Source organism: Musa acuminata, chromosome BXJ3-4 (assembly GCF_036884655.1).
Source record: "Musa acuminata AAA Group cultivar baxijiao chromosome BXJ3-4, Cavendish_Baxijiao_AAA, whole genome shotgun sequence".
NCBI classification, from domain to species: Eukaryota; Viridiplantae; Streptophyta; class Magnoliopsida; order Zingiberales; family Musaceae; genus Musa; species Musa acuminata.
This window is the reverse complement of record NC_088352.1, coordinates 33,568,580-33,591,762: the sequence shown is the minus strand read 5'-3', so window position 1 is coordinate 33,591,762 and position 23,183 is coordinate 33,568,580. Positions and strand designations below refer to the sequence as shown.

Genomic DNA, 23,183 nt, shown 5'->3' with positions numbered 1-23,183 from the left:
TGGATTCGATATGCTAAATGATCCTAATCGAACTGAATAGTTGCCACCGCATAAATTATCTGCTTGCTAATCTATCTAAGAATTATATATTATTTATGCAATTTGAGACGCAAAAACCCATTATCCGTAGCAATTTATGGCACCAACTTAGAATTATTACCCTCAACAGTCTGTGCAACGGGACTTTGAATGATGGCCGCGATTTGTTGTTATCCCTCCTCCATCATGATTCACGAGTGTGTTCTTAATTGACGTATTCCGCTTCATTAATTAGAATCCGATGAGCATTTACTCTTCTCCTTTCCCCCGCTCGAGCCTAAGTCGAGGGTAGCTGATCCCGACGAATTAGGCGGTATTGGATTCGGACGAATCCGATTCCTTCCTCGATGCCTCCCTCTACCGGGCTTTACCATGTCACGCGCGGCCCATATTTATACCAGATGGCCTGACACCGGCTTTTGATTGGACCCACCATGTCGGATGGTGCCGCTGGGGATGCCAAAGAGCCGCGACTTGGCCATGTCGTACGTACGTCGGAATCGTCCGTCGAGGCTCGTGAATCGTGTTTAATTTTGATCTCGACAAGCTTGTTACGACATGATGGTACGTACCAATACGATGAAAGCATCCCACATTTTGGGCACACGATGCTGGCGATGGCGATGATCGCCGCAACATATCGAATCGGGACCGCTCGCTCGTCCTTGTGGATTCGTGCAGTCGTCTCGATGGATCCAGAACGTCGCTTCCGGCCTAAGCGTTTCGTGTCGTGTCGCTTCCCCGCCCCACTCGGTCGTCGTCTTACTCTTCGCCTTCGGCTTTTTATTTATTTACCATATTGCCCTCCCCTTAGACCCTCCTCCTCCTCGCTCGTGTCCCGTCTTCCCCGTCGTTCCGGAGGAGAACCCGAAAGGGTTTTTCCGATCCTTCAGATCGCAGGAAGGCGGTCTCGGCCGGAAGCCCCGACCCCATCGCCATGACTTCCGCCAACGCTCCCATCGCCATGCGGGAAGCTCTCACGGTGAGTGAACCGAGCAACACCTCTCTCGATTCCTCTTCGGCGTTATTCTTCTTCACTTGATTGTTGTCACTCCTATTACACGGCTCGAGTTGGGGATTCGCAACTTTCATGACATTAATTTGGTCTTGGGGATGGTATCGATGTCGAATTATGCTACCCATCGTGTGGGTTCTGTGAGGAGTTCTTGCTCTTGTCTCTGCGCGCTGATCTTGTTGTTTGAAGAGATAAAACGAGAAAGAGTTCGGAGTAATTTACTGCATCCGTTCAAACCGTTGGTTTTGACGAGTGTCTGTTTTGATGTTAGCTTCCCAGTCTCGGAATCAATCCTCAATTCATCACCTTTACGCATGTGACCATGGAATCGGACAAGTACATCTGCGTTAGGGAGACATCTCCGCAGAACAGCTTGGTAATCGTCGATATGAGCATGCCCATGCAGCCGTTGAGGAGGCCGATCACGGCAGACTCAGCTTTGATGAATCCCAACGCCAGGATTCTGGCTCTTAAAGGTTTTTTTTCCTTTACCTTACTGTTTATGATTTTACAATTCCTTGTTGTAGTTTCATTTTTATCTTTATTTCTTTTTTACCGTTTTTACTCCCATATTTTTTCTTTCCCGTTGCTTCAATGTTTCTCACCTTTAGCTGTATCTGTTCATTTTTTAGTGCTTTAATAAACATAAATCTTATGCTTAATGCACATTGTATTAGATAATTAATGCCATCCTGACTAAAGGATTTACTTAGTTGTAGAATTGGTAAAAACTATTATTTTACACTGTTTCTTCTATGGATGTCTCTGTGCTACTGGATAACAAATGAGTTACAAGCATAACCAGTTGCTGTTCCGTTTGATGTGATATGATTTAATTATGTAAATGAAACCAAGAAACATCAAATTTTCATGAGTCAATTCATTGCAACACACAATTCAATAGAACAAAGAAAAACCATTTATTTTTGCTAATCTTAATTTAGAATTTTGGTATATCTGCAAGCATAAAAAAAGATTAACACATCAAATTTGTACTAATCATACTCAATTCAAACTGGAAGCAGGTTCAATATACAAACAAAAAGAACTACAAACAAAGAAAAAAGTAAGTAAACCTATTCCAAGCACTCTCAATGTCCTCAACATTTTTTATCTATTGGAATCAAATACTCTTTTTGATATTGATAATGGGGAGATCCTCTTTTTTTTTTTTTGCTGTTCTCTATTCTTTCTTCCTTCTGCTGCCATGTAGAACAGGATCTAGGAACTATTGGAACGGAGATATCCTAAGATAATCAACTTTTTTTTTAATGTATATAGGTATTTGAGCAACACACATTATCCAAGCCACATTAAACCCACTTGATATAATTCGAGGTGGGTTGGGCTGCATGGTCATTTACATGAGGCCTACAGTTAAAGGTGCTTTTGGTGGCCGTATCCATGTCGGACATGTGTTGAACACAAATACGTCGTCGACATGGTCGAACACATGTCTAGTTGTTCCTTTTTTATTTATTTTTATTTTTTGGACATGACATTGCTCTCAAGTGCTTCGTTGTGTGGTGTTCGCGTGCGATGCTGAGCTCACATGGCCCTCACGCAAGAGCCATTTGCCTTGTGGAGATAGGTTGTCGGCATGAAATCTTGTGATTCTTGGAGGATTTCTTGCCACGATTGCATGGCCCTCTATCGTCGATAGTTACTAACCGATTCATTTGCAAGGTGTGCAACAAGGGGTTCCAACGGGAGTAGAACCTATAGTTGCATCGACAATGCCTCTTGCCCTAAGCCCACTTGTGTCCATGACCACTTGGATTCTAATGAGGTGTGCATTGTATTTTGATGTACCTTTACCCCGAGCCTAGTTTCATCCACTACAATCTATCACGCGACCTCGGCGACGTCATGAGCAAAGCCATTGTCTCACCCCAAACCAGCATCGCGGGAATCCGATCTCGTTGTGTCCACTCGGAAACTTGATTTGTCACATCATATATGCATGTCATGTGTCAAGTTATCACTCGGGCGTGGCGTGATCACCCCTGTTGAAGGGGAGGCCGAGCGGAGAGCGATAGTAGAGGAGGGGGAGGAGGAGAAGCTCGAACGGCCCCCTCTTCCTTCTTGCTTTTGACACCAGTTAGCTTTTGTCATCATTGTGGTTAGGAAATGGAATCTACATCTTTTAATTAGGGTTTCATGCTTATTTGTTTGCTTAGTATACTTTCTTCACTCTGCTGCCATAAAAGGTCTTCTTTTGATGATATATGTGATGATCCTTACATAGTCACAGTCATGGCTTTCAAATTTCAATTATCATAATTATGTTAGTTCTCCATTCTATTGCATTTCCTATTGCTTTCACTATGAATCTGATACGTGAATTGGAATATTGTTGAACATGAATGATCTAGCAAGGTTCGAGCCAAACTCCAATTCGGCCCAATTGGAATTTCAATTGGACTCCAATTCGATCTTGATCAATCCAAATAAAAACCAAGCCCAATCTCAAGCTCAAAGACTAAATTCAAGTCATCTCAAGCCTCATGCAAATTTGGTTCAAATTATGTTATGGTCGAAGTCCAATTCAGCTCAACCTAACTTTGACTCGAACTCCGATTTAAATCCAATGTGGTTGGACTCAACTCAAGCTCAATCAAATCCGAGAAGGTCAGGTTCAACTAGAATTGGTCCAACTCACAGTCTTAATGCCGTCCTAAAGGTATTAGGACTCTCCAAGTCCTAACCTAGGGACTCCACCCCTTCCTCAGCCATAAAAGGAGGAGATCCCCATCTAAAGCATCCCTAAAGCAATCCAAGGCATGCCCCCTCTTAAGAAGCTAGCTAGCCCTAAGTAGAGAAGAGAGGAGAGAAGAAGAGAAAGAGAAGAAAAAAGAGGACAACAACAACGCCCTTCTTCCTTTTATCTAGCTTTCTAGCCGGCCTAGGACAACTTCCTAGCCGAGAGCAGCAGTAGAAGAAGAAGAGGAGAACAGGAAGAAAGCCTTGGCAGCCCTTCTTCAGCAACAGCCAAGATCAGCAAGAAAGGAGTCGTCTTCTTTCAGCCAACAACAAAAATTTGTAGCAGAGAACCCATGTCAACCATTGGCTTCATCTTCGTCCTCGACATTCAAAGAAAGATGCAGCAATGACCTTAACAAGTAATAGCCCTTCCATAGCCCTATTAGAAGTGCTGTCGAATTGGTGAGAGGAGGATAGAAAGGGAAAACCGACAACAACCTATATTCTGCCGAGAGTGATCTGTCTATGCATGTTGTGCAAGAACTTTTGAGCAATTGTCGCTCAAGATTTCTTTGTTTTAGTTCCCTATTTTAGACACTGTAAATTCACAGCAATAGTAGATTAATTTTTTATTTTCTAAGTTATGTTTATTGCAGTAAATTTATAACTTCACCAAAACTTCCATCTAAAAGGTGGTATTGAGTCGATGAATCGTCGAACCCAAACCCCATATGGATCCCTAGCCTATGGATAGTGACCATGAGGCAAGGATACAAAGCCTATGAAGAAGAGATATAGGAGTTGGAGTTTGAGCCGAGCTCACCTGGAGGAAGAGCCACCAACGGGATGGTAGCCAATACCCTAACAACATTGGCTGATGTTATTACCCAGATGACGATATTAGCCAAGCAGATGGAGATCGTGATGGGTTGGATGCAGGCCTAAACCGACCTTATAGTGAAGGACGATCGAGCAAAGAACATCATAGCAAAGGAGAGAGTCACGTAGTCGCGAAGGAGATGCTATTGAACAGAACATCATAGCGAGGACTTGACCCTTTTGTGTCGAGACTCGTATTGACATACCCTCCTACGATGGCTCGATCAGTGTTGAGGTCTTAGACTCATGGATAGATCAACGCTTTGATCTATATCATTACAATAGCGAGGATAGGGTGATGCTTGCGTGACTCAAGTTGACTGGACACGCGCTTACATGGTGGAAAGCTTATCTTCGAACTAATAGTGATGAAGACGTGTTATGAACACGGTTCAAAAGGCTCATATGAGAAGAATTTTACCCTATGAAATATCTCGAAGAAAGATGGAGGAAGTGGTACTAACGTCAAAGATGTGGCCAAGCTATGTAAGAATACATCATCAAGTTTCGACAACAAGCGGTGGCACTTGGAATCTCCCTCGACGATCACTCAATGATGATAAAATATATCGTCGACCTCCATGAACATATTCATACATAGTCGAGCCTCTTCAAAGTATATAACGTTTTGATTGCTAGCAACAAGGCAATAGTAATCGAGAGAAACAATCACACTCACAACGATGAGAAGCCCGCGGAGAAGGCCAAAGGGAGCCACCTAAAGGGCCAAAGAAAAGTGTTGGAAGGTTCATCCAAAACTCTTTCTAAAGAAGTGGTTGAAGAACGATCAAAGTCGACGAATCGTGACCACGACTTCACCGAACTTTCACTGATTCCTTATGCGGATCTGAGTCTATCATTGATGGCTAGATTGGAGGTTATAGACTCGAATCCAACTCTCAGTCCAAAAGGTTCGAGAAGAGCTCTTCACGATAATATCCAAGTAAAACAAGAAGTCGTTGATGTGATCTTTGATACCGTGGTGCCAAAAGAATCGCATCTTGGCGAGCTTGGTCAAGAAGCTCGGCCTAGAGACAACACCGCACTTGCACCCATATCCTTTTAGATGGCTTCATGATGATGTGGAGATGAAGATCAACTGGTATTGCAAGATATGGTTTGATATAAAAAAGGAATTCATTGACAAGGTGACGTGCGAGGTGGTTCCGCTTGACATATGCCAAGTCATCCTTAGGAGTCCCTACTTATGAGATCGAGATGCTATTTACTTTCATCGACCTCAGAAGTTTCAACTCCAAAAGGATGTAAGTTTCTCATCACCCAAGATCCGAGTCTCGATTAGTTCAACATAAGACTTAATATCCATCAGGCAAGCAAAAATAATGGTGAGTGCTTGTTGAAAGATCGTGGCTCTCACTTCGACATGCGAAGAACCAAAGTCTATCTCCAACATGAGAAAAGAGGAGGAAAAACTAAAAGGGGCAATAGTAACCTCGAAGCCCCAAGAGATAAAGAAAGTCCTCAAGTTGATGGTGATCAGCAATGAGAAGCCTATCAAAATGGCGCTTGTAGATGGCCCTGCCAACTACGGTGACACAAACCATTTTGACAGACTTAAGCAAAACCTCCAACCTATAGATAGAAAGATAGGAAGTCTTAAAGTAACACTCAACGGGATGTGAATCACATAATTGGAGGAGATGTGATCAGGGATGATTTAGCATAGTTCGAGCCAAACTCTAATTCGGCCCAATTAGAGTTCCAATCGAGCTCCAATTTGATCATGATTAAACCAAACAAAGACCAAGCCCAATCTAAAGCACACAGATCAGATTCAAGTTGGCTTAAGCCTCACTCAAGTTTGGCTCAAATCAAGTTCCGATCGAAGTCCAATTCAGCTCAACCCAACTTTGATTCGAACTCCGATTCAAATCCAATGTGGCTGGACTCAACTCGAGCTCAATCAAATCTAAAGAGGTCAAGTCCAACCAGAATTGGTCCAGCTCTAAGTCCTAAAGGCATTAGGATTCTTTAAGTTCTAAAGGCATTAGGACTCTCCAAGTCCTAACCTAGCAAGGATTCCACCCCTTCCTCAGTTATAAAAGGAGGAGAGTCCAATCTAAATCATCCCTAAAGCAATCCAAGTTGTGCCCCTTCTCAAGAAGCCAGCTAACCCTAAGCTTAGAAGAGAGTAGAGAAGAAGAGAAAGAGGAGGATAGCAACAGCGCCCTTCTTTCTTTTATCCTACCTTCTAATCGGCCTAGTACAACTTCCTAGCCGAGAGCAGCAACAAAAGAAGAAGAGGTGAAGAGGAATAAAGCCTTGATAGCCCTTCTCCAACAGCAATTGAGATCAGCAAGCTAGGAATCTTCTTTTAGCCTGCAGCTTTGTCTTCATCCTCGACATCCAAAAACATAGCAGCAATGAGTTTATATTGGAAGTAATGGATGGAGCGACTCACAGAGGCAATCTTTAATTAATTTTATGCTTCTGAAGATAGTTGATTGTATATAAGAAACAAAGGATAAATATTTTATTTCAAACTTGATGAAAGAAGTTAAGTAGTTGATAATGAGGTTGGTCATTATAACGTAATACATATTATTACTAAAAATGCTTAAATTGCAAGAATGCAAGGTAGATTATTGAATCACAAATTTTAAATGTTATTTAGACTCCATGTGTGGTTCATACTCTCAATTTAATATTTAAACATATTTTTGTAACAAAGAATATTGAATATAATCTGCATATGAAGCATGCAGTTGGATCTATCATATTGTAAGTGATATTGTGATGATAAAAGGTTCATTATGAATATTTCTATGAGATTGATCATATTTAATGAGTTTGTGCCATTGAAGTTACTCTCTATAGCTGACACACATTTGGTCTCAATAATTGTTATGCTTAAAAAGTTTAAACTTATTAAGCTAGACTTCAATCTATGGTTATTAGAGACAAGTTATCATGTTGAAGGGATGATGATATTGGCAATGCAAGATTTATGAAGGAAAAGTTGTTCAATGATATTTGATGAGACAATATTGACTATATTCTTTATTTCACTAGATCTATTTATGATATGCTTCGATTTTATGACACAAATTAATCAAGTCTTCATTTAGTATATGACATGTACAATAATATGATTGAGAATGTGAAAGAAAAAAAATATAGACATGAAGGAACAAAATCAGATAAATCTTCATCCTTTTTTGATGTAATTTTCCAAATTCTTACTAATTTTTGGACAAAGAATAATACTCCACCTTATTGATTGAATTATTCATTAAAACCTAAGTGTCTACTATTTTTTTAGTGATATTTTTCACATAATTAGGTATATTTATAAAATTATATATTTTTATTTTTTATTTCGGATATTATTATCACGACCCGAGCCTGATGGGCAATTGGCCTATCATATCTAAACAAAATCAAATATGATGCTAGTTCTTTGCTAAAAATGTTATGTACTGATGTTTTATCTTTGTATACATAGTTTGTATTATCGGTCTCTACTAGTATACCGATCAGCTGTTGGTATGGTATGTACCAAGCTATACTAAGTTGTACCAACACATTGTCACGAATAGTCGTTGCACACCCGCAACAACTCCGTTCAACGAACCGTTCGTCGCTCTTATCTACATGTACAATTGCTTGGCAGCATGTTTTGGCTTGGTTTTAAGTCCTTTTTCTTGTAAAAATATAAGTTCGAATAAGTTGCAGCGTTACAGTGTGACCGCTCACCGAACCGAGCAAAACAACTTTGTTTTCGCGTGCCACGGGCTGTTTTCTACAGCCCGTTGCTGCACGTGAAACGCCAGCCATCTCAACACCCTGGAACCACTCGGGTGGGGGATGGGGCTTCGGTATAGTGTCGGGCGTTGAACAATCTTTCGCAAGTTCGCACGTTACCTTGACAGGAACTTGTTGTCGTGCCCATCACCCGGTGAGCAGCTGTTTGTGGACTTGCAGCTATTCGTTCAACCCTCTAAAGTCCTTGTTTTCCTCCTCTCCCTCTTTTCTCTTGTGCACGCAAGATGCTCACTGAATTGTTTGTAAAGCTTCCCCTTTTCGCGAGACGTTGGGACTTGTCCGTTGCTCGTTCTTCGAACTAATCAACTTTCTCTTTTACAGGTCCTTCGGGACCTGTGAGAGGTTGCAAGTGGGCTGATCTTTGCGGATGCAAATCGCAAGGGCGAAGCGCGACTTAGGTAACGCAAGCTAAGTTCATGTCTTTGCCGCAAGGGTGCATCGCGACTTAGGCAACGCAAGCTAAGTTCGCGTCTTTGCCGCAAGGGTGCCTCACGACTTAGACATTTCCAACTAAGTCAGTGACATTGTGGTATCAGAGCAGGCAAGCACATTGAGCGAGCAGCGAAGGAACTTCGCAACTTCGCTATGGCAAAGCATCGTGGCAAATCAAGCAAGACGGGGCAAGCCAGACCCTTGCCCCAAGCAGCCGCAGGTGAGCTGCAAGTGCACACTCGCTCTCATGCTGTTGGAGTCGCTCAGGAGGAGCGCGACAGCGAACATGATGAGCGAGAAGTTGGCTGCTCTCCGCGAGCAGAGGAGGCACAATCTGGAGCGCCAACTGGGAAAAATAGTCATAAGGAGAGACTCACAACGGCGGAAACCCGTTTGGATGTTCTTGAAGCGAGCTTGGAGGAACTCTACCATGGCCAACGAAGGCTTGTTGGGGTAGAAAGTTCGCAAGAAGAAGCGGAGTCCGGGATCGACAAGGTTGAGGCCCTTGTCGACCGATTGTCAGATGACACTAAAGACTCCGTGCAACACCTGCAGGAAGTTGTAGCGGAACTCACTTTAAGGGTGACTATGCTCATAAGAGCACTAAATGCGGGAGGAAGCAAAACCCGCGTTGCGCCACCATAAAACTTGAGGGCACCCAAGTCTCATGGTTATGGAGGGGCCAGAGATGCCATCTTCAGAGGAAACAAAGTCGGTGAGCCTTTCTGCAACAACAATTGCCCCGATCACATTGGCGACATTCCTTCGATGTAGTTCTTGTTGAGCCCTTGGCTTCAAACCATCGAGGAAGTTGAACAGCTTGTCCTTCTCGGACATGTCCTGTATGTCCAGCATTAACGTAGAAAATTGCTTCACGTAGTCTCAGATGAAAGTATTTTGGCGATGTTGTCTTAACTTCCTTCTTACGACGAACTCTGTATTCTCCGGTAGGAATTGAGTTCTCAACTCCCGCTTCAGGTCCTCCTATGTTTTAACTCGACACCGACCTTATTGGATCTCCTCCCAATGGGTTCGCCACCAAAGTTTTGCATCTCCGTTCAGATACATTGTTGCTATAGAGACTTTGGTTTCTTTGGAATCAGGCCTCGTAGCTCGAAAGTATTGTTCCATATCAAACAGGAAATTCTCGAGAAAAAGGAAATAATCTTCAAGCAATCGCCCTCCAAAATATTCTCGAGGGAAGGAGCTCGAGGGCGAACAAAGGAAGAAGAGTTCTCATAAAGGGCCAAGCCCGAAAGGTAAGGCCCCAAAACCTGGCAGATGCTTCTTGTGCGGAGGGCCGCACATGGTGAGGGAGTGCCCACAAAAGCAGGCACTCAATGCTTTAACAACTTCCATCCATATCCTCCCCCCCCGGATCGGACAAGGGCAAGGCTGTCGCTCTTAGTTCGAGTAGTTCTGAATCCAGCAGCGACGATGAGGAGTCGCAAGAACCCCGGATGGGAGCAATGTGTTTGTTGAACGCCAAACGAGGTCAAGTGGGGGAGAACACGAAGACAAGGCTACAAAAAGCAGGAAGTGGTAAGCTGATGTACGTAGACATCAAGCTCAATGGCCAAACAACCCGTGCAATGGTGGACACGGGCACTACCCACAACTTTATTGCCGATCGAGAAGCAAAGCAACGGGCTGATCTTGGAGAAGAGCCTAAGTCGAATGAAGGCGGTGAACTCGGAGGCCAAGCAAATCTCCGGGTTGGCAAAGGGAGTTCCTATCAAGATCGGAACATAGAGCGGGAGCATAAACATGATGGCGGTGCCACTGGATGACTTCCAAGTAATTCTTGGAATGAAATTTATGCACGCGGCGAAGTTGGTGCCAATGCCGTTCCTTAACTCCCTATATGTGATGGGAGGTGACGACCCTTGTGTGGTTCCCGTCTCTCGAAGAGGAGCCAGGGAACCCCAACATATATCGGCATTACAACTGAAGAAAGAGGTGCGAAAAGGTGAATTAACATTCGTGGCTGCTATGAAGCTTGAACCACTCGACGAGAAGGCCATTCATGCACCTGTTGTGGTGGCGAACGTCCTGAAAGAGTTCACTAACGTTATGCCACCCGAGTTGTCGAAGACTCTTCTGCCACGCAGAGGTGTGGATCACAACATCGAGCTGGAGCTGGGAGTGAAGCCTTCAGCGAGACCACTCTACCGCATGCCCCCGCCAGAGTTGGTAGAACTCAGAAAGCAGTTAGGTGAACTACTAAGCGGTGGTCTCATCCGCAGTTCTAAAGCACCATTCGGAGCTCCAATTCTCTTCCAGAAGAAACAAGATGGGAGCCTCCGACTATGCGTCGATTATCGAGCCCTCAACAAAGTGACGGTAAAGAACAAGTATCCCATCCCGCTCATCGTGGACTTGTTCGACCAGTTGGGCAAAGCCAAGTATTTCTTAAAACTCGACCATTGGTCGGGGTATTGGCAGGTGCGCATTGCTGAAGGCGACGAAGCGAAGACTACCTGTGTGACTAGGTATGGAGCGTTTGAGTTATTGGTGATGCCTTTTGGCTTAACCAACGCTCTGGCCATGTTCTGCACTATCATGAACCAGCTATTTAAGGAGTATTTGGATAAGTTCATGATCGTATACTTAGACGATATCGTCGTCTACAGTCAAACGCTCGAGGAGCATGTCAAGCACCTTCGGACAATCTTCAAGGTTCTCAGGGAGAATACTTTGTTCGTGAAAAGGGAGAATGCTACTTTGCTCAAACGAAGATCTTATTCTTGGGGCATTAAATTGGTGATGGCTCCATTTGGATGGACAAATCGAAGGTGCAAGCGGTTGCGGAATGACGAACACTAAAGAAGGTGCCAGAGTTGAGATCCTTCCTTGGCTTCGTCAACTACTATCGACGCTTCATAGCGGGATATTCGAAGCGTGCAACTCCACTAACGGAGTTGCTGAAGAAGGAGCAGCCTTGGAGGTGGTTGATAAATGTGAAATTGCATTCCAAGATCTGAAAGCTGCTGTGTTGGAAGAACCAGTGCTCAAATTGCCAGACTATGGGGATCCCTTCGAAGTCCATACAAATTCTTTAGACTTTGTTATTGGGGGAGTACTCATGCAGGAGGGTCTTCCGATGGCCTATGAGAGCTGCAAACTCAACGAGACCGAGCGGCGGTATCCGGTGCACGAGAAGGAGATGACAGTGGTGATCCACTCTCTACGAGTTTGGCGACACTACCTTCTTGGATCGCGATTTGTACTAAGGACAGACAACATCGCTTTGAGCTATTTCCAAACTCAAAAGAAACTCTTCCCAAAGCAGGCATGATGGCAGGACTTCCTGGCTGAGTTTGATATGGCAATGGAGTATAAGCCCGGAAAGACGAATGTCGTGGCCGATGCATTAAGTCGGAAAGTGGAGCGTGTGAATGCCGTATAATTAGAGGGCAGAGGCCAAGCAAGTCAGTTGCACTCCAACTTCCTTTCCAGGATCAGGGATGGACTGTACAGTGATCCCCAGGCAGAAGCCCTGATACAGCTCATTAAAGAAGGCAAGACACGACGGTTTTGGGTCCAAGAGGGACTCGTTTACACCAAAGGGAATAGGGTCTATGTTCCTCGAGTGGACAATCTGAGACGTGAACTCTTAAGAGAGTGTCACGATTCCCTTTGAGTTGGACACCCAGGCATTCATAGAACCTTGGCTCTCGTGGAGAGGGCCTTCTATTGGCCGAAGATGGGGGCTGATGTGGAGAAATATGTTCGAACGTGCCTCACTTGCCAACAAGACAAGGTGGAGCAACGAAAGCCAATGGGACTTTTGGAGCCGTTGTCCGTACCAGAAAGGCCATGGGAGAGTATTTCCTTGGACTTCATATCAAGCTTGCCCGCAGTAGGGAGACTCGGATTGATACTCGTGGTGGTCGATCGATTTTCTAAGTATGCAACTTTCATTGCTGCTCCCTTACACTATTCAGCAGAGGAGGCGGCCAAGCTGATGATGTAGGATGTGGTGAAGTATTGGGGAGTCTCGCACAATATCGTTAGTGATCGAGACGCTCGGTTCATGGGATGATTCTGGATCGAGCTATTCAAATTGTTGGGGTCAAAGTTATACTTCTCCACAAGCCTCCACCCCCAGACGGATGGCCAAATTGAAAGGATAAACTCGCTCCTAGAGCAATATTTTCGGCACTACGTGAGTGCCGACCAACAAGATTGGGTGAAGTTGTTGGACATTGCCCAATTCTCCTACAACTTGCAGCGGAGCTCTACGTCCAATAAGAGCCCCTTCGAGATCATTACAAGGCAACAACCGTCAACTCCTCACACCATGGTAATTGGGTATACTGGGAGTAGTCCGTCAGCCTACCACTTTGCAAGAAAGTGGCACCGAAATGCAGATATTGCGCGAGCTTACTTGGAGAAGGCGGCAAAAAGAATGAAGAAGTGGACAGACTTGGGAAGGCGACCACAAGAGTTCAAGATCGGCGATTTGGTGTTGGTCAAGCTCTAACCAGCATCACTCCAATTCTTAAGGAACAAAGTACATAAAGGATTGGTGCGCAAGTACGAAGGGCCCTTCCCAATTATTAGTAGGGTGGGCAACGTCTCCTACAAGTTGTAGCTGCCGGCGTGGTTCAAAATTCACAATGTTCTTCACGCCAGCAACTTGAAAGCCTACTACTCGGATCCGCATGATGCTTCCCGAAGTGTTCCAACTCGGCTACCCCCTACCACAGCCTCCTACGAGAAGCGAGTTGAAACCATTTTAGCGGATCGCAAGATAAAGCTACCCACTAGAGCTGAGTAGACCGAGTACTTGGTAAAGTGGTGAAAGCTTCCCCGAACTGAAGCCAGTTGAAAGCTTGAAGACGCCCTACGACATGAAGAAGCAATAATCAACAACTATCAACAAGCGTCGACGAGGGCGTCGACAGTTTGAGTGGGGGAGAATGTCTCGAACGGTCGTCGCGCACCCGCAACAACTCCGTTCAACGAACTATTCGTTGCTCTCATCTACATGTATAGCTACTTGGCAGCATGTTTTGGCTTAGTTTTAAGTCATTTTGCTTGTAAAAATGGAAGTTCGAACAAGTTGCAGCGCTACAGTGCGACCGCTCACTGAACCGAGCAAAACAGCTCCGCTTTCACGTGCCACGAGCTGTTTTCTGCAGCCCGCTGCTGCACGCGAAACGTCAGCCATCTCAGCACCCTGGAACCACCCGGGTGGCACCATGGTGTCACGACCTTAGCTGGTTTTGCCTAAGGCGTGCGGCACCCTCGCGCATCCGTCCGCAAAGGTCAGCCTCCCCGAAGCCTCCCATTGTCCCTTAGGACTAACAAAAGAGAGAACGGGTTAAAGAGAACGCCTCAATCGGGATCCACAAGCAAACATGTCCGAAAAATACTTCATAGACAATGCAAATTACAAACAGACTTTACAAGCTCTGAATAGTTGCACAACAAAGGGTAAACTGGTCCATTACAGACCGAAAAGCTCTCGCTCGTGTCCACATGACACAACCTTTATTTACAAGCCTAAAGAGGCCACTAACCCAACTAACATGGAACTATTTAGCCTTCGGCCGCCCCTCTACCTACTGTACAAGGCATGAACATGCCAAAAGACAACGGACAGACATAAGCATTACATCCAACATCTTGTTTAGAAGTTTGTCCGTTACATTCTCCCCCACTTATCCCTTCGACGTCCTCGTCGAAGCCTTTGTGAACACTGCAACTCTTCGCCTTTGCTGAGTCTTCAATCTTCTGCTCCAGCTGCAATGCGCCTCCTGGTTCCCAACTGCTCTCCGCTGTTGTTTCTGAGTAGTCGAACCTTTGATCCGCCATGTTGCTTGAACTCGCCAATGACTCTGACTCTGGTGTGGGGTTGGCTGAGTTGTGTTGATCCTTGTTGATTCCTGCGGATCCGCCAAATGAAGGAAAAGACCATCCTTACTGCGCCAGTCTCTTAAAAATTCCTCATGCTGCTTGAACTGGGTGGATGCTTGTTGGAGCTTTAACGAGCATCGTCTCGCAAACTTCTGAAGTTTTGGGTCCTTCCTCCACAAAATCTGCTCATTGACTCTTCTTTCAGTTAGTTGTCACATCCAAGTAGGTTCGCATCACTTCCACTTTCGATTGGCATTTCATTGGGAAATGAAGCGGACAATCTACTCTCAGTAGCACTGATCACCGTTGGTGAGGATTTGACAACTATTGTCTTCCATTATCTTCGAAGGGTCTTTGAACTTGTGCAGAGCTCCTCTGCTGGATAGATAAGAGAACTGGGGTACTCGGTTTCGCCCATTCTCTTAAGAGTTGAGAAGGCAAAGGTTACTTTGACTTCGCCCGCCTCCTCGAGGTTGTACTTCATGCATCGAGCTGGTTATTGGTCTTCGCCTGCTCTTTGCTCACACTTCTGAAGCACTTGAAGTGTTTGCACTCCTTGCGTTGAGTTAGCTACTGTGATTCACCTTCTCAATGCCATCGAACTTCTGGAATGCGGGAAGTTTTCACCCCAACTTGGAGTAATTCTCTGATAGATGAGGTCGCCTCTGGGATTGTACCGTCTTCTCCATCAACCCTGCCGCCTACTCCACTGAGTAGCAAAGGTATAGCACCGCGTATTGCCTGCTTCGTTCCTTGGTCGTGCACTCTTGCATGACCCGAAGTCCTTCACTTACGGCTATCTTGATGAGAAACTTGTTGACACCGGTCTTACGAAGTTTCTTAGCCTCTGCCCTTCAGCCTTGTCTCGGTACTTGGAGATTGCCTCTGCATACTCCACCTCCTCGGCCCCTTTCACGACCAAGTGCTCTCCCTCCATGAGAGCAAGGGATCAATGACTTGCACGGAAGTCCCGCCTCTGCGGTACCATGGCGCTGCCATGCCCATGGCCCTACTATCCGTCGCCTCGCCTCTGTATCCCTTTTCTTCACAATCAGTAGAGATGTCTCCGTGGCACTCCTCTGAGTCCACCTCCATTCTAACTTATGCTTGATTTTGGGTAGCTAAGTCCCTCTGGACTCGTCGTCGCTTCCTCGCCCCTTTCGACCCCCTGCTTCAACACCTCTGTGTTCTCCAAGCAGTCCGTTTGGTCGATGGAAAGACAGACTGCAACTCCCATGCATGGCCTCTGCCATCATGTTGTAGAGTTTGCATCGATTCTGTTCTCCTTAGCTTCCTTGGTAGCAACGTTCGCTTACTCGACCTTGTCCTCTGACTTATCGGGCTCCCTTAAACGAATATGAGCTCTGGAGCAGTCCAACTCTCCAGCTGCTTCGATCATACCTCTGCATGATCAAGTCCCTCCCATGGAACTCACTGGTACTTGCATTCGAACTTTTCCCTTGGTGGAACCCAGCCCCCATATGCTGATGATCAAGGTTTCCATCCGATGCAAAATTCGGTGCACGCCCGGAAGACCCGCCTCTGCGGTACCATGGCCTTCACTCCTTGAATCCATAGCCCTTCTTGCCGTCGTGTTGTTCACCAAAGCTGAGCTCCCAGTAGCTCCCGATCATACCTCCATATGATCTCATCCCTCACGGGACAGATTGTGTGTATCGCATTGCCACGAACTGTTCCACCACGATCCGCTGCACCATGTCGCCTCCTGGTGACATCTCCATTGCATTCTGATCCTTGTGGAATAAACTCGAATTGTGAACCCTCCATGTGTGGCCTCTGCCAATACATCGCAGGGTCTCCTCCACCTTCGATTTTGTTCGTTCCTTTGGCAATCGACCTTCATCCACCCACTCTTGGGTCACACCTAGATGAAGCACCGCTCTAGGACAGTCCGTCGCCTAGTAGCTCCCAAAGTCCACCGACTTCACTGTAATTTGTGCACCATTGTCTGGATCCTGGGCCTCTGCCCCTACCAGCACAATCTCCGCTGTGCACTGCTTCCTTCATAGCAACTTGAATGACAACACTATGGCATATTCTTCAAGAGTACCCGCCTCTGCGTCCTCTTGCCCCGTGCTAAGGCCCTTCTGAACCCAACTTCGCCTCCGCAAATTGAGTGGCCTTAGTTCCTCCATCAAATGCTTCTCCGAGTTAAGGTGCATGTGCCGTGAAGCTCCCTTCGTCTTTGGCACCATGCAAGATGAGTCCGCTCCGTCAGAAAGAAGGACCCATGGAACAACATGATCCTACTCTTGCCTCTGCAAGAGTTCATGTCCTTGACCTCTGTCTAAGGAAAGCACTGTGCTTCTGCTCCATGTTCCAACTTCTATGCTGGCTCCCTTCATGCGGCTTGGGTACTTCGCCAAGTTACACCCAAGTTGTTTCGCTCCTCGTTTTTGCATTGAGTCGATGGTGGCCCTCGCGCCCACCATTCCACGGGTCAGCCCTCCCTTGAGTCCGATCTCCACATCGACTCCAAGTGTACCTTCATAAGTTGCTTTAGGTCGCTCCCCCACTTGATCTCGCAATGCATCCACCAATGCATTCTCTCGAGCGAGATCATGCGATAACTCCTCGCCGCTTGCTCAGTCCATCGAGCTTCGTGAAGTTGTTGTTTGTGAGGTACTCCTCCTCAACATGTGAAGTCCGTCTCACATGATTCTCCCTCTGGAGTGCCGAGACTTATCCCTCCTAGATAACTGTCCCGTTGGAGCAACATCTCTCTTCGTTTCAGAGACCACCATCCCCTTGAACTACTCCGATCTGCTGAACAAACTGTGCATTGTTCTGCCTCCTGCAAATGCACTTGCTAGATTGCGACTTCATGTCAATACAGCCCCCGCTGCACCCCTCAAGGCCTAGCAACATGTTGAACTCGTTGCACACTTCAGCCTCCGACGGACGTATCCTTCACATGCCGAAGAGAAAGTTTCAATGCTCCATGGCACCGAGTTTCGGTCGCCTTGGGATGGCCACGAACATTCTATCGTCCGCATACAAGCCCATGCATGAGTACCAAATTCTTCGAGTTAGCAATTCCCCTCACCTCTGTGAGCTTTGCATAACTCTTTTGGTCGTTGAGCAACTCATTCCACCTTGGATGGTCTCATTCTTGCCAAGCGCCTCGCTTGCCTAGAGCACCATCAAGTATAGTTGTCAACGTTGAGCCGTAGCTCAAACTCAGCCATCCCAACCTTTGTGCGCTCCGGATTCTTCCAAGCTTGCCTGTTCTCGTGGTGCCTTTTGCGCGAAGGGTTGGCCATTCCTCTGAATGCCAATGTTAGATGCCCGCTCCTCTGAGCGACTCTTTTCCCTACATCTCCATGCCCGTTTTCCCTCAAACGGTCGCGCATGCTGACTGCCCTCAACGCAGCCCCGCTAGGTCCCCCATGTTTGCATGTCAAGTGTTTCTATGAGTGCTTGTCCCGCTCTGATACCATAATGTCACGACCTTAGCTGGTTTTGCCTAAGGCGTGCGGCACCCTCGCGCATCCGTCCGCAAAGGTCAGCCTCCCCGAAGCCTCCCATTGTCCCTTAGGACTAACAAAAGAGAGAACGGGTTAAAGAGAACGCCTCAATCGGGATCCACAAGCAAACATGTCCGAAAAATACTTCATAGACAATGCAAATTACAAACAGACTTTACAAGCTCTGAATAGTTGCACAACAAAGGGTAAAATGATCCATTACAGACCGAAAAGCTCTCGCTCGTGTTCACATGACACAACCTTTATTTACAAGCCTAAAGAGGCCACCAACCCAACTAACATGGGACTATTTAGCCTTCGGCCGCCCCTCTACCTGCTGTACAAGGCATGAACATGCCAAAAGACAACGGACAGACATAAGCATTACATCCAACATCTTGTTTAGAAGTTTGTCCGTTACAATGGGGGATGGGGCTTCAGTATAGTGTCGGGCATTGAACAATCTTTTGTAAGTTTGCAGGTTACCTTGACGGGAACTTGTTGTCACGCCCGGCACCCGGTGAGCAGTTGTTTGTGGACTTGCAGTTGTTCGTTCAACCCTCTAAAGTCCTTGTTTTCCTCCTCTCCCTCTTTTCTCTTGTGCACGCAAGGTGCTCGCTGAATTGCTTGTAAAGCTTCCCCTTTTCGCGAGATGTCGGGACTTGTCCATCGCTCGTTCTTCGAAGTAATCAACTTTCTCTTTTACAGGTCCTTCGGGACCTAGTGGGCTGATCTTTGCGGACGCAAATCGCAAGGGCGAAGCACGACTTAGGCAACGCAAGCTAAATTCGCGTCTTTGCCGCAAGAGTGCCTCACGACTTAGGCAATTCCAGCGAAGTCCATAACAACATGGTACACTAGGTTATATTGATGTACCGCCCATACCGGTCTTTTATCGGACCAATACATATTATCTGTATCGAGCGATACGCTTCGGTATGTAAAACCTTGCTAATATATGACTTCTTTGTTTTTTATCATAAGCTTCTTCCATAGTTTGTCCCAACCAAGGTCTGCCATACCGGACCGTACCGCCCGGTACGTACCGGTTCGACAGGCCAGCGGTACGTGGACCGCCCTGTACCGTACCGAGCACTGTAGCACTATAGTAGTACACTGTAGCAGTGCTACAGTGCTCGGTACAGCTGGGTGTACTGAGCGGTATACCGTACCGTACCGGTACCGAGCCCGGGTCGAAATGCTGGTACGGTACGGTACGACAGACCTTGGTCCCAACACAGGGAAATTCTTTTTTGAAATGCACAAACATGACTATAATGATGCTGATTTTTTAATTTCATGTGTTTGCAATGCAATGGGTGAAGTTTTCATTTAAAGTAGAAATGGAGGAAAGAAAAAAGAAACAAGAATAAGGAGAGTGTAAACAACCTAAATATGTTTCTTGACTTCTTGAGGCTCTTTGACCTTGTCACAACATGTAATGTATATAAAATCATATCTATATTTATTTATAAATGTGGTATCTTTTCGTATATTGTTTCTTTGGAATGCTCATCAGCATATCTTTATGGTATATCTGTTATTTTGCAGTCAACTTCTTGATTATTGACTGTTCAAAGCAGGTTACAGAAGCAGAATGTTTATGCTGCTATATTTATTGTAAAGTATTAGGTAGATGCTTGTAACATTTGCCACTAGAATTTTTACAACTAGAAATATACCTTCTGGGATTTTCTTTAATGGAGAGCTTTTGTGAAATGAAACATTACTTACTTTGGGGGTTGTTAGAGGAGGTTCTTTGAAATTTCTTTTGTCGTACTATTGTTATGTTTGAACTGGTATTATTTAGTCTATTGTCTTTGGGGATATGCAGCACAAATACAGGGAACCATGCAGGATCATCTACAGATTTTCAATATTGAACAGAAGACTAAAATAAAATCTCATCAGATGCCTGAGCAGGTAAAATTAGAATGAATTTAAATGCTTCCATTGCCCCAATTTTCATTTGTTATTTCCTTTGGTCTGTAATCTTTGAAGAGCTGAATTCTTTATTTAATTTGGAACATGTGCAGGTTGTCTTTTGGAAGTGGATTAACCCAAAAATGTTGGGGCTAGTTACACAAGCTTCAGTCTATCACTGGTCAATTGAAGGTAAACCTCATCTGCGAAATGAATCATTCCAAGTTTGAATCAAATTAGTTAACCATTATTGTCATGCTGTGAATTTTGAAATCTGTGTTGTTTTCCCTCAAATCCAGGTGACAGTGAGCCTGTTAAGGTGTTTGATAGGGCAGCTAACTTAACAAACAATCAAATCATCAACTATCGGTGCGATCCCTCAGAAAAATGGCTTGTTCTCATTGGAATTGCACCTGGAGCTCCTGAGGTCTGCTGACTTACCATCTGGTTGCACTGAATTTAATTTATAAAACATTCTTTTGGTCAAATAACTTCTTTGCATATTGTTATGCAATTTTGCTGTTGTTTGTAATACTTCATCAGTTCATCTTGAGCTTTGTTGGCATTTCTTTATTTTTTGTTTGCATAAGTATGTCATGTTGGATATAGAACTTTGGGTTTATGAAATGTAATGTCTTCCTCTGATTTTTATTAAAAGCATTAGTTTTTTGAAACTGCAACCACAAAGCTGAACAATCAGTAATTTTATTTTGCTACATCCTCAACTACACAGATAAGTAACCTCTACTGGCAGGTAAAGATTAATAAATCCAAATCAATAACAGATATAGAATGATGGATTTGAATTAGAATTGGCTTTGGGATGAATGTGGTTCCTTTACTTGTTATTTCTCAATTCTTCTAGCCTCTTGGAACAAACTTGAGCTTCAACCAATTCACTGATTTGTTTAACTGCTAGCTATATTTTAGATTTTATGGAAATCCATCTCTTGCCCCTTGATTTCCTGTTAGGAACTGGGTTTCTACCTTTGGAGGATTGATGTTTGGTTGATCAGTCATAGGATCCCACCATATCTTCCATAAGCCTTCTCATTTTATATGGCTGACACCATACGAGTGAGGAAATGCTTGAATGATGCTGACAAGTGACAAATAAAAGAGTATTCAAAGAAGAATGATATCTTTGTGAACTAGATGGCTAGAGTTTGAGTCACGAAAATAGCCTCTCTCTATACAAGGTTAAGGATGCATACTTTCTAAGATATTGAATTGGTAGGAGCCTTGTGTTCTAGGCTACTCTTCTACTACAAAGAAAAAAAAGAATGCTAATTATATATCCAAACAATCTTTGAGGAGTTGACATATTTGAAAAAAGCAGACTCCACTCAACTGAGCACATCATTTTGTATCTTAGACTGAATAAATGCAAGAAGTAATTAAATGATCTAAATGTTGGCTACAAATGAATGTGTCCAGAGTAAGGTTTAAATTACTTGTAACTAACTATTTCTTACTGCACCTGTTGGCCCACTAAAGATTGACTGGTATGTCATCCGAATCTGTAACTACAGCACTTCAGTATATGACAATTCTCCATTATACTGGTGCTCAATTAGACCATGTACAAAGTGTTTTCTAAGACATGGTGAATAGCGGTAAGGTGTGATTAAAAATTAGAATGCTATTGGCATAAGACGATGTAGTATCGCTTAGCTCCACAAGTCCATGGAGTATCACTTGGTATGAAGCCTAAAAAGATAAAAAAAGGTGCGACCACGCAGGAGGCAGGGGACCCATATGTAGATCTTATTTATAATGGAAGTTTTAACTAGACATGTAAATTAGCCTCATAACCAACATGCAGAATAGAAGATTGATATTGAGTTGGAAATACTAAATAACTTGAGCGAGAGTTAACATGATATTAGGACTCCTTATGTTGGAGAATACTAGAAAGAAGGCTCTTCTTACTAGAGAATGCTAGAGGTTGTATGTGTTGCATTAGCTTGTCAATAAAGTTGTATGTGTTGGCATTACTAGAGAATATGCTAGATGCAGGTTTTCTGGGCAAGCTTGATGGTGAAATGGAACTTTCATTTGTTGACTAAAAGGATGGAAAATTTTGATGTTAGTATATTGGGGAGTTCTAAGAAAGACTTGTACCTGGATTGATTTCTTCATTATTTTGTTTACATCTTCTTGTTTCTAGCAATTGAACTGCATGGTTGAGGTGGGGTATAGACAAGCAACAGGTCAGCTAAAAAATTACATGTCATTCAATTTGTGACCATCTTTTAATATGCTCATGGCAGTCTTCTTAGTATCTTCTTGCTTGACTTCAGAAAGCTAGCCTTCCATGTTGTTGTTGTTCATCAATAATAAAATCTTTATCAGACTTCGGTTGCCTTTTGTTGCATTTATGCTGTTTTCACTTCATCAGTTCATCTCTTCATTTAGGAATACCCCGTTTCTTCCAACTTTGACATCCAGTTTTTTTTGTTTTATGTGCTGTAGTTACTCTTCTAAGTGAACTAACTTCATATCCCATGCCATACATTTGGTGCTGCAGAGACCCCAACTGGTGAAAGGAAATATGCAGCTTTTTTCAGTGGAACAGCAGCGCAGTCAGGCACTTGAAGCACATGCTGCATCTTTTGCAACATTTAAGGTCTTTAATTTGATTATTATTTTTTAATATTCTCCTTTGGTTGATGTGCTTGCTTGTTTCATTTTATGTTTTCCTTTTGTATTATTTTTGAACTTATATTGTAAACAGGTTGTTGGAAAAGAAAACCCCTCCACTCTCATTTGTTTTGCCTCAAAGACCACTAACGCTGGACAGATTACCTCTAAGTTGCATGTGATTGAACTGGGAGCCCAACCAGGTTGTATAAAATTCTGAATATGCTTGTCCTCTGAATTTGGAAATTGCTATTTGAAAATTTTGAATAATGCAGTTTTTTTAATTTTCCCTTGTGAAGCTATATGTTTGATTGCAAAGAATCTTGTAAAATCTATAGAAGATATTGCAGATGGCAATCATTTTCATATAGCCTTGGATTTTCTACTATGATTATGCTACTAGTATTAGA

General features: G+C 44.3%; 1 protein-coding gene across 1 annotated transcript in view; it reads left to right on the top strand.

Moving 5' to 3' along the window:
• The first annotated feature begins 846 nt into the window (after positions 1–846).
• The window catches only part of LOC135636219 (clathrin heavy chain 1-like), a 32,618-nt gene continuing 10,281 nt past the window's right edge, over positions 847–23,183 (top strand). Inside the window, exons 1-7 of the mRNA XM_065147849.1 lie at positions 847–1,021; positions 1,326–1,530; positions 20,042–20,130; positions 20,244–20,322; positions 20,430–20,557; positions 22,661–22,759; positions 22,868–22,976. Of these exons, the coding sequence (XP_065003921.1) occupies positions 977–1,021; positions 1,326–1,530; positions 20,042–20,130; positions 20,244–20,322; positions 20,430–20,557; positions 22,661–22,759; positions 22,868–22,976 (754 nt within the window). The 5' untranslated portion in view covers positions 847–976. The remainder of the gene's footprint in view (positions 1,022–1,325; positions 1,531–20,041; positions 20,131–20,243; positions 20,323–20,429; positions 20,558–22,660; positions 22,760–22,867; positions 22,977–23,183) is intronic.